At 33.7% G+C, this 12,173-nt stretch overlaps 2 protein-coding genes across 3 annotated transcripts; one reads left to right on the top strand and one right to left on the bottom strand.

Moving 5' to 3' along the window:
* Nucleotides 1-128: 128 nt before the first annotated feature.
* Nucleotides 129-5,562, bottom strand: LOC116308346 (uncharacterized). Of its 2 annotated transcripts, none has more exons than XM_089032329.1 (10): nucleotides 4,587-5,562; nucleotides 4,377-4,452; nucleotides 4,062-4,249; nucleotides 3,828-3,919; nucleotides 3,029-3,398; nucleotides 2,372-2,416; nucleotides 2,215-2,283; nucleotides 2,064-2,132; nucleotides 1,913-1,981; nucleotides 129-343 (listed from the first exon to the last, which is right to left on the bottom strand). In XM_089032329.1, the coding sequence occupies exons 5-10, from the start codon at nucleotides 3,029-3,031 to the stop codon at nucleotides 284-286; spliced, it is 315 nt and encodes a 104-aa protein (XP_088888455.1). In that variant the 5' UTR covers nucleotides 3,032-3,398; nucleotides 3,828-3,919; nucleotides 4,062-4,249; nucleotides 4,377-4,452; nucleotides 4,587-5,562; the 3' UTR covers nucleotides 129-283. The 2 variants fall into 2 exon arrangements, with proteins under 2 accessions (XP_088888455.1, XP_088888454.1); XM_089032328.1 differs by having other exon boundaries at nucleotides 4,062-4,171.
* A 4,484-nt stretch (nucleotides 5,563-10,046) lies between these two features.
* LOC148909677 (uncharacterized) lies at nucleotides 10,047-11,599 on the top strand. The gene is made up of 2 exons (XM_089032323.1): nucleotides 10,047-10,846; nucleotides 11,429-11,599. Exons 1-2 carry the CDS (start codon nucleotides 10,593-10,595, stop codon nucleotides 11,586-11,588), a joined length of 414 nt encoding a protein of 137 aa, XP_088888449.1. The 5' UTR covers nucleotides 10,047-10,592; the 3' UTR covers nucleotides 11,589-11,599.
* Nucleotides 11,600-12,173: the final 574 nt, after the last annotated feature.

Genomic DNA, 12,173 nt, shown 5'->3' with positions numbered 1-12,173 from the left:
AGAAATATAGATAAGTTATAGTGCTTGGGACCGAGGTTATTCCGGGCGAAAGCCCTTGGAATTAAATTCGAAAAAATAAAATTCGGACCCAGCGAGGTCGGAAATTAATTTTTCCGAATTTAATTCCAAGGGCTTTCGCCCGGAATAACCTCGGTCCCAAGCACTATAACTTATCTATATTTCTATATCTTCATATAGTATTAAGTATTAATAGTATTAAGACGACAAAATTAAAAAATATACTCCATGCTAATTAAGTACTGGGACAACTTCATTAAGAACTTTAGTCAAGGCTCTGTGGGATAAAGACCTCGAGGTTTTCAGTGAAGCATTCTATCTGCACCTATTGAAAACAAAAAGCATTCGATAAGTCGATGATAAAGTAACCTGAAAGAAAATTGTGATTGCTGTCAGAAAAAAGATGATGATGATGGTGTTGTAATAATCGTGATCTCATTGCTGATAATATCAATCAACAGGTACAGAAAATGTCAGTATAGAAAATGTAGACACTGGAGAGAAAATGCGACTGCATTTGATGATAAAGATGATCCATGGTTAATACAGTGATAATGTAAAAAACATCACAAAATGTATAAATTGGTAATGACAACCGCTATTAAATAGCTATATTATTATTATTTACACAGGAATTATTTAAAAAATTGCTACCTTCTACTACTATTACTAGATAATAATGTTGATGGTGATGATGGCAATGGTAATGGCGCAGGGGGAAATTGATAATAGTTATATAAATTATTACTAACAATACTGAACGTATATACTGCTGGTTACCTACTTATGTTGATAATAATTACAGATGATGATGGTGAAGGTGACTTCGAAGTTGTTAAACAGTACGTGCAATACAAACAAACAAACAAACAAACGAACGAAAGGATATATGCACCCAGGACATTCAGCCTGCAGGGTAGGTATTCAGTTTATTTCTATCTAAGATGGAATCAATTTAAGGGTAAAAATGCAAAAACTTTGACCTTTTCTTATATATATATACAAGTATATCAAAACTGAGTAAGTAGTAAGTTTTTTAGTAAGTTTTTTCATCTTTTCACGGTGTATAATTTACCTTTTCATCATTACTATATCAAAAGTATATAAGAAATTATGGGATATAATAATAATAATAACAACTTTATTTAATGAGGGTGGTACTAAATAGTGTACTACACTAATAAACTTGTGGCCCTCAACATAAAACTACTAATATTTACAAATTTAAAAATATAAAATATATGTAATAACAACTATCAACAAGAACTTATCGTATCGTACCTGATATTTTCTTCGAGTTATCCATAACTAGGGCTTTCTCAAAACAATATCAGGAATGATATCCCATAATCTCTGAGGTGCTTTTGAAGTACGAAAGGGTCAAAGTTTTTGAATATGGCTTTTTGTATGTATATGTATGTATATATATATATATATAAATTTTGATTTTGAGAACATAAATCAACAACTACAAATTAAACCATTTCTATTACGTAAGATATCAAAGGTTAACACTCTGTCGTTGTGTACTGATCCTGTAACGTTTGATGATTTAGGAATAACTAATATCGAAATTAATAGCAATATATTTTTATTATTAAAGCTAATGTGGAACTTTATTAGTGCAAGTCTCTTGAGAACGGACCTTGTAATGGTCGTCATTGGAGCAATTTTTGCACATTCCAATATTAAAATGTAAAAAGGGTGAAATACAAATTTAAGATGGATGTAGTGGCAAAATAAATGTAATTCCAGGCTAGGAAAATAATGAATATGATTTATCACTTATTAATTAAGGTACCGTTCTGATTGCGTCAATGGTAGGACACACTGCATCATAAATTAATAAAAGCATGGCCAAATAAATATCACGATAAAGAGTTCCATCACCTACCCTGGTACAACTTTCTTGCATCACTGGCATGCCACGTGATGAGAGCTGCAATCCTACTACTTCATTCTCCTGCAAAGAGTAAAAAAGATACATCACGTATTAATAAAAGCATGGCCAATTAAATATCACGATAAAGAGTTCCATCACCTACCTTGGTACAACTTTCTTGCATTACTGGCATGCCACGTGATGAGAGCTGCAATCCTACTACTTCATTCTCCTGCAAAGAGTAAAAAAGATACATCACGTATTAATAAAAGCATGGCCAATTAAATATCACGATAAAGAGTTCCATCACCTACCTTGGTACAACTTTCTTGCATTACTGGCATGCCACGTGATGAGAGCTGCAATCCTTTTACTTCATTCCTCTGCAAAAAAGAAAGATATATCGTGTATTAATAAAAGTATGGCTTCAAAAAGATCACTAAGGAGTTCCATTACCCTAGTACCACTTACTTGCATGCAACGTGATGAGAACTTTGGGGATTTTGCTTCGTTTTTCTGCAGAAAGGAAAAAAGATTCGTCATTTATCACTGTCCAATTTCCCTAGAAAAACATCAAAGAAAAACCGTTTTCCCATTCAACCCGCACACGGAAAGAAAACCGTAATCTTGTCCAACTGAACCTTCTTTTGAAGAAGCCTGATCATAAAAGCCTCCTCACTAAAACTCTCGACAAAAGAAAAAAACATTTTATGAACAAAAACCGCATTTAAACTGCATTTGAGGCTCGGATAAATTTAAGTTTACAACCGTAGTACAACAGCACAGCGAAAGGAAAGACTTGCAAACGAAAAATATAAAATTATACTTCATCAGTTGTATGATAAAAGCATTACCGACATTAGATCTTGCTTATCGCAATGGATAGTCTCTTTACTAAATATTTTGTGAGTTGTCTTAATATCGAAACAATGAAATACTGAGAAACAGAATACATGCATGACGCTCTTTACGTCGTGGCAGCCATAACCGAGTCGAAAGAGACGCAACAATCTGAAAATATTTTCTTAAATTCGACCGACATACTGGCTATGAAAAACAGAAATTATTATTAACATTATCAGTGATAGATTTTGTGAAAAATATTTTTAAAATTTAGTATAGACTTACCATAATAAGCTACCAACGTTAAAAGTTCTTCGACTGCTAGAAACACCCAAGATGGCGAGTTTGTGCTCTTCCTTTTGGCTATTTCACGTGACACCGACATCCCGAATTAAATAACGTCACCTTCGTCTGAAGCCACCGGGTTAAGGTTAGGGTTCGGGATGTCGTTTTGAATCCCACGAAATAGCCTATACCTTCCCTTCTCTCTAGTTCGCTGCGGTCACAGCGCCCCGAGAAGGGAATGGTTTCCTCGTTTTTCGTTGTCGCATGTTCAGCTTAATTGATGCTTGGCATTCTCATCTCGCGCAACTTTTTGTTACAACTCGGCATGTTGTTGTGTCAGATGTCTTCTTCAGATTGAGCTTACCGAGCCCTGTTAAGAAAATTAAAATGATTCAATGTTTTTAAAAGCTTGAATTCTTTTCATTAGCAGCTCGGTTTGATGAATGGACGATTTAAGAAAATAAACGTATTCAAAGATCGATGACTGAAAGTTGGAAGCGATTCATCAAAATGCGCAAAAAAGTCGAAAAACGAGCGATAATCTCCCATTTGAACATCTTGGAACGACATCCTAAAACTATGTCTTCGCCGCGCATTTCTTAAATTATTTAGTTTTCGATCATAAATATGGTTTAAAATCATTATTTGGTGAACATTCATCGAACCTTCGCAATCTCGGTTTTTTGTTTCGAAATCTGCACCGTTGACGCCATTATAATTTCATTTATTAGTATTCACTTTGTTTTCGCTTTCCAAACTCTATTCTGTGCATTTTTAAAACTTTTTTTGTTAAACTTACCAGAGCCTGGCTTACGTAGTTCAATCGCTTTTTCAATCGCATGGCGACCTTCTTCTTCCCGAGCCTACGCAAGTAGTCCCAATCTACTATTCCTGTAAAACAAAACAAACAGCTATTTTTCTGGCATACAAAGCAACTTTCATTTTCTTTTAAGACATCAAAAGTTCTGGCAAACGAAAAAGTTAAGAAATGTTTATAACTCAAGTTTTCCACAACATGGTTTTAGCCGAATACCTGTTTGTGAGCCTTCTACTCTTCATTCAGTATTAAGCACTCCAGAGATAGGACAATTTCTTGGGTTCATCCTTGGTCGACTTTGTAAATGTCGCTTTCATCTTGCTAAGCTATTCCAATAATTCAAAACAAAAAATAACAACTATACAGTACCAACGACAAAGATCCAAGCAATTCAGATTTGGCGACTAAAATATATAAATAAAAATATTATTAATGGACGAAAAAAATCAGTATCAAGTCTTTGTTGCTTGCTTTGATATGATGATATGACATTGCAGAACTTTTTTAGGAAGGCAATCAATTTTCTCTTACCAGATACACAGCTATTTCTTTTCACCTACAGGTTTTGGTTTTTATCCCACTGTTTGTGGCGACACTTCTTGGAAACCTAGTTGTTCATTGGAGCACAAATCGACGAAATTAAAATTAAAATCATGAGAAGCATCAGCTTTCAAGTATTAAGTTTTAAAAACAATTTGTATTTTCAATATCAAATATCAAATATTCCATAGTTACTTTTACCGTAAATGTAGTGAATCAACATAGCCATCCGCGGTCCTGATCCACAAACTGCCGACGTAAAGTTTACTTTTAACAAAGTTAACATAGGACATTCGGTGATTTGGGATTAAACTGGCCAATGGTCGATCTGCAGTCTTAAATTGGCCGGAACTTTTTGACAGTCAAAATAACGTTCCCTTATTTCACTCAACTGTTTAAAAAATCCATAATTATACGATTCAGAGGCCAGATGCAGATATTTGTACCATCTGTACTAAGTTTTTGTTCAGTTTTCGATTGTTTCATCTAAAGTCTTGACGATACTCAATGGTCAGTTTCAATGCCATCTAAAGCCAGCTACAGTCGGTGATTTGGGATGAAATGACTTGTCGATCTGCATTCTTAAAAATTGGCCGGAACTTTTTGACAGTCAAAATAACGTTCCCTTATTTCACTCAACTGTTTAAAAAATCCATAATTATACGATTCAGAGGCCAGATGCAGATATTTGCCCCCCCCTCTGCCCCCCTCTTTACTAAGTTTTTGTTCAGTTTTCGATTGTTTCATCTAAAGCCTTGACGATATTCAATGGTCAGTTTCAATACCAGCTATTTGGCAGTTGAATTAACAGAAGGTTTGTTTTCATTTAGTAACTTTTTTGGAAACGCTGCTGTTTTCATTAAAAAATTGTTCCCAAGTCGTGATTGGTTTTCTATTTGGAGGATATCAGCCGTCTGCGTGTTTGTAAGTTCCACCTAAAATACAAAAAATAACAATAATATCACAATAATAATGAAAATCTAATAAATAAAAAGAATAAAATGAAACTATAATCTATACTATTCCTCGATTGCACGTTGGTGATATTTAACAAAATATTTGTTATAAGTCATTCATTGTTGACCACGCTACGATAGTGAATATATAGAGGATATAACACGCATGGCCGGATACGGATCGATATTAACTTCGAGAGTTGAAATGATATTTTCACATGTAAAGGTATCAATGTTTAGTAGTAGACAAAAATAGATACTTCATCGAAGATTATATATTAGTATTATTTATCTTTCATCATTAGATATTGATAATTCATAATACTTATCTTAATATGCCAATTTTAAATATATACGTCAAATATATAATAAAAACCTTTGCCCCGAGCTAAAGCATAACACAAGAGAAGTAAAGTCAATGTTTTGACAGACCCAGCGACGTCATGCCAGACATCATCAATGTGGTCAGCAGTCATGCGTGGTTTCGAAGGTAATATCCGAACTAAAATGTGAAATAATTTTGCATTTTTATACGCCACCAACCAGGTGAATCTATAAATCGTAGTAATAATGTAATCGCTACTATATTATGGATCACAAAGCAGTGTTTATGGACCATGATTACCCACTATCAGGGTCTTAAAGGGAAGGTCCGGATCCCGAATGCTATTGTTTCCCAAAATCTCGCGCCCCGAACATTTAATTCGGTAATTCCCGAGTCACGGCCGATGTCAATACCCCGAATCACGTAAGATTTTTTCTAGTTTCCCGGTTCCCGCGTTATATTTTATCCTTTTCCCGGATAACTTTAATTTATAATGAATCATGAAACCTGCTCTTTTGAACTGCAAATGAACTTATTGTTATCTTTTTATTGAAAAATATATGTTCGATATAATAAAATACCTATAAGATTCATCCTCGCCTATTATGGCAGATATTCTTAAAAGTCCCGACTTCATTATTCTGCCATAACAGACTCGCATGAATGATCAATAAGTGTATAATGTACAGTGAAAGCCATTTTGGGTAAAATGCTTATGCCATAAAATCAAAATCCTCGAAAATATCAATCTTTAAATCCAAATTTCAATCCCTTCCCCTTGCCCTTGCCCCCTTGCCGTTCGTCAGAATGCACTTTAATTTGGAGGACATAACAATAGGTTTCCAATTGCCCTATTTCACTATGACGTCACTGCTTGTTTATGTGGGGGATATAATTGCCAAGTCCAATAGAAAATTCAACAAAATTTGCTCCTAGCGAAACAGTTTAATCTAAAATGGCCTGGTTTTCAGATATAATATGAGAGAATTCTTTTCATAATCAAGCAGTGATTTTCTTTTCTTGAAGAAAGGCTGTTGTACAAGGCTAAAATCTTGTTATTCGGAAAGTTTAACTTGTTTGGAAGTGAAGATGACCGATGAAAGTGGAATCAAAGTGTTAACCCAAAGCAAATATTTCCCATATATTTTCTATAAAAAAGCCTTACAAAGCAACATTCTATCACAAATGCAACAAAACATCTTTGTACAATTGAAACTTATACCGCTTTAAACAGGCATTTTATCACAGTACATCAGTTTCTAACTGTTTAAAAAAGGTTTTGAGTGTTAACCCAAAACGAAAATTGGGATCAAAACTCATAGGAAAGTCTAGTTTTTGGCGCTTTTTGCCATTATTAATCTGCGGGGTAGTATATTAATCTGCGGGGTAGTATATAGGCACCCAAATTCAAGCCCTGATAATTTCTTGCAATGCTTGTCTTCACTGCAGATTTCATAAACATTCTAAATTCCAACTTTTTTGAGCCTCATATTATAAAACCAACTAGAATTACTGATCATACTTCGACTCTAATAGACAACATCTTTTTTAATGCAATTGACTTTAATTTCACAAGTGGTAATATAACCTATGATCTATCAGATCATTTGCCTAATTTTCTGATTATTGATGAATTTAAAAAGGTAAACTCTAGAGAACCAGTTTATAAACGTGACTTTTCAAAAGTCAACAAGGAAGCAATTATTGATGAATTAAAATTAGTTGACTGGCAGCAAACACTACAACCTTGCTCTAATGTAAACGAAATGTTTGATTCATTCTATTCTACAACGTCTGATATAATTAACAAGACCATCCCGCTGAGAAAGCTCTCACGCAAGGAGATTAAATTTAATAATAAACCTTGGAGAACTAAAGGATTAAAAATCTCCATCAGAGAAAAATGTAAATTGTATAAACAATATTTGAAAAACAGAAATGCAAATATATCACTTAAACATAAAAATTATAGAAATGATTTAAACTCCTTGTTGAAAATTGCAAAACAAAATTATTATCAAGAATATTTCAAAGCAAGCTTAGGCAATTCCAAAGCTACTTGGAAAGGTATCAGAGAATTGATCTCATCAAAGAGAAAAGATGTATGTGCACCTTTTAAAATTATAAAAGATAATCAAGTCATAAATGAGCCTAGCAAAATTGCTGATGAATTTAATGAATATTTCACTGGTATCGGTGAGCATTTAGCCTCCAACATCCTTTCACCAGAGGGATCATATAAATATTTTTTAGAAAAACACATGAGGAATAGCTTCTACTTAAAAGCCACATCAACTGAAGAAATAAGCAACTGCATTCTTTCCTTAAATGGGAAAAAAGCAACTGGACCCTACAGTTTACCCATTTACATCTTAAAAAGCTTTCATGAGATAGTGTTACGCCACAAAATGTAATAACTCGCACAAAATGCAATAACAACGCAAAATGTAATAACTTTTGACGCAAAATGTAATAACTTCAATAACGCATTTTAAATATCCAGAAAATCAATATTTGCTCGGTATACGAACCATACCAGATGACAGATGACTAAGATAAATATTCATGTTGAATACGCGATTTCAACGTGTGGATTTTACAAGGCAAGTCCACTCACTCCAACAGTAGTATATTTGAGGGGAAAATCAGCAACTCTTCATAAATATCACCAATATCAAGCCAACTCAGGATCAACATACTTCAATTATTTTAATGATTGAAGTATGTTAAAACTATGCTATTGAATCCCGACATGTCTCATGGATAAGGGCTAGTTTATTATTCATTATTGCATAGTTAATTGACTATGGCGCGCCAAACTAGACAAAAATACTTCTTCAAGAAATATAAGACTAGTTGTGAGAAATATAAGACTTGTTGCCGAAATATATGACTTGTTGTCGAAATATAAGACTTGTCGAAATATATGACTTGTTGTCGGAAATACAAGACTTGTTGCCGAAATATATGACTCGTTGTCGGAAATACAAGACTTGTTGCCGAAATATATGACTTGTTGTTGAAATATATGACTTGTTGTTGAAATATATGACTTGTTGTTGAAATATATGACTTGTTGTTGAAATATATGACTTGTTGTTGAAATATATGACTTGTTGTTGAAATATATGACTTGTTGTTGAAATATATGACTTGTTGTTGTAATATATGACTTGTTGTTGTAATATATGACTTGTTGTTGTAAATATATGACTTGTTGTTGAAATATATGACTTGTTGTTGTAAATATATGACTTGTTGTTGTAATATATGACTTGTTGTTGAAATATATGACTTGTTGTTGAAATATATGACTTGTTGTTGAAATATATGACTTGTTGTTGAAATATATGACTTGTTGTTGAAATATATGACTTGTTGTTGAAATATATGACTTGTTGTTGTAATATATGACTTGTTGTTGTAATATATGACTTGTTGTTGTAATATATGACTTGTTGTTGAAATATATGACTTGTTGTTGTAATATATGACTTGTTGTTGAAATATATGACTTGTTGTTGTAAATATATGACTTGTTGTTGAAATATATGACTTGTTGTTGTAATATATGACTTGTTGTTGAAATATATGACTTGTTGTTGAAATATATGACTTGTTGTTGAAATATATGACTTGTTGTTGAAATATATGACTTGTTGTTGAAATATATGACTTGTTGTTGAAATATATGACTTGTTGTTGTAATATATGACTTGTTGTTGAAATATATGACTTGTTGTTGAAATATATGACTTGTTGTTGAAATATATGACTTGTTGTTGAAATATATGACTTGTTGTTGAAATATATGACTTGTTGTTGAATATATGACTTGTTGTTGTAATATATGACTTGTTGTTGAATATATGACTTGTTGTTGAAATATATGACTTGTTGTTGAAATATATGACTTGTTGTTGAAATATATGACTTGTTGTTGAAATATATGACTTGTTGTTGAAATATATGACTTGTTGTTGAAATATATGACTTGTTGTTGAAATATATGACTTGTTGTTGAAATATATGACTTGTTGTTGAAATATATGACTTGTTGTTGAAATATATGACTTGTTGTTGAAATATATGACTTGTTGTTGAAATATATGACTTGTTGTTGAAATATATGACTTGTTGTTGAATATATGACTTGTTGTTGAAATATATGACTTGTTGTTGAAATATATGACTTGTTGTTGAAATATATGACTTGTTGTTGAAATATATGACTTGTTGTTGAAATATATGACTTGTTGTTGAAATATATAACTTGTTGTCGAAATATATGACTTGTTAAATATATGACTTGTTGTTGAAATATATGACTTGTTGTTGAAATATATAACTTGTTGTCGAAATATATGACTTGTTAAATATATGACTTCATTGGCGCCTGCAGTCTTCGATCAGCGGCACTACAAATGGCGAACCTGCGATAATGCGGGTTAGCGGGTACTCGAATATAGTTAAAGATGGCGGATTTGTCTGTACTTCTTGACGTCTTACAAACTGGAAAACAAATTTGCGAAGAAGTGAGAAGGAACGTTTTTGTTGCGGATAGAGAGACTGCTGCGAAACTAAGGAATAATTGTGTTCAACTTATCATTGCCCTTGTTGTTGCAACCAGACGAATGCTATTGGACGAAGGAGACCGAAATTTTATCGACGAGAATGTCACTCTGTTAATTTTAGAAATACAGAAATATATTTTAATGTTTGACGAACGATTCACGGAAAAGGAAGAACATGAGACGCGTTATTCTTGCCCTATAGATTCCGGTGTTCGTCAAGGTCGACCAAAATTCCTCATCCCTTGCCAACAGCTAGAAGGGTTGAGGTCTCTTGGGTTTTCATGGATTGCTATAGCTAAAATGCTGGGTGTATCGGAAAAAAACAATCAAACGTCGACGGGAGGAGTACAATATGTCTGAGCATCCTGTACTGTTTTCTGATATCACTGATGATGAACTGGACAGTCTTGTTAAACATGTTCTGGAAATGTCACAGAATTCAGGAGAGCGTATGATAATGGGATGGTTTAAGGGAAGAGGCATTCATATCCAAAGATGGAGATTAAGAGAAGCAATATCACGTGTGGACCCAGTTGGTCGAGAGCTTAGAAGGAAAACAGTCACCAAAAGGAGAGTGTATTCGGTTTCAACTCCAAATGCATTGTGGTAAGTTTATTTACTTTATAATTTCTACAATATAAGTTACAATCAGGTCTTTCCATAGACCCCTTGCACTGATTCCCTAGAGGGACTGTTGTGGGGTGACAATACAAAAGCCAAAAATTATCATTTGTTTTGTCTCCCAGAACAATTCCTCTTGGGGAATCAGTGCAATACAAGGGGTCTGATGCAGTTATCATTACTATCTGTCCTGTGGAAGAGGTTTGACACAGCCATCCTCAGTCTGTTATATTGTCCCCATATCTGGCTGATAACACAAACCTTGGGCTTCATAATTTATTAGCTAGAAGGTTCAACTTTATTTCATTATTTGCTTGGTATTAATTTTGAACAAAATCCACCGAATGCCTTGGGAATTTGCGGAACCAGCACAACTGGTTATGGTGGTCATCTTTATTTCTCTTTATTATTATGATTTTTTCTTCTAGAAATTTGTAAAAGGAAAAAGCAGCATGTCTTTGATGCATACTTTGGATTTATATACTATACTGGGGTATTGTTATTAGTTTGTAATGATCGAATAGGAAGAATAACATTATCTAATTGTTATTTATTGCATATTTCAAGGCACCTCGATGGACATCACAAACTGATACAGTGGTGTATTGTCATTCATGGTGGCATTGATGGGTTTTCCAGATCTGTAGTATTTCTTCAAGCATCAACTAACAATACAGCTAAGACTGTCTTAGAACTTTTTCTCAAAGCTACTGAAGTATTCCATTGAACGTTCTGTTCTTAGACCTGATTGTAACTTATATCGTAGAAATTATAAAGTAAATAAACTTACCACAATGCATTTGGAGTTGAAACCGAATACACTCTCCTTTTGGTGACTGTTTTCCTTCTAAGCTCTCGACCAACTGGGTCCACACGTGATATTGCTTCTCTTAATCTCCATCTTTGGATATGAATGCCTCTTCCCTTAAACCATCCCATTATCATACGCTCTCCTGAATTCTGTGACATTTCCAGAACATGTTTAACAAGACTGTCCAGTTCATCATCAGTGATATCAGAAAACAGTACAGGATGCTCAGACATATTGTACTCCTCCCGTCGACGTTTGATTGTTTTTTTCCGATACACCCAGCATTTTAGCTATAGCAATCCATGAAAACCCAAGAGACCTCAACCCTTCTAGCTGTTGGCAAGGGATGAGGAATTTTGGTCGACCTTGACGAACACCGGAATCTATAGGGCAAGAATAACGCGTCTCATGTTCTTCCTTTTCCGTGAATCGTTCGTCAAACATTAAAATATATTTCTGTATTTCTAAAATTAACAGAGTGACATTCTCGTCGATAAAATT

Source organism: Actinia tenebrosa, unplaced genomic scaffold, assembly GCF_029948245.1.
Source record: "Actinia tenebrosa isolate PJP-AT-01 unplaced genomic scaffold, QUT_ActTen_1.0 PGA_scaffold1__47_contigs__length_23844297, whole genome shotgun sequence".
Lineage (NCBI taxonomy): Eukaryota > Metazoa > Cnidaria > Anthozoa > Actiniaria > Actiniidae > Actinia > Actinia tenebrosa.
Note: the sequence above shows the minus strand (reverse complement) of the source record. Positions and strands in the feature narration are given on the sequence as shown.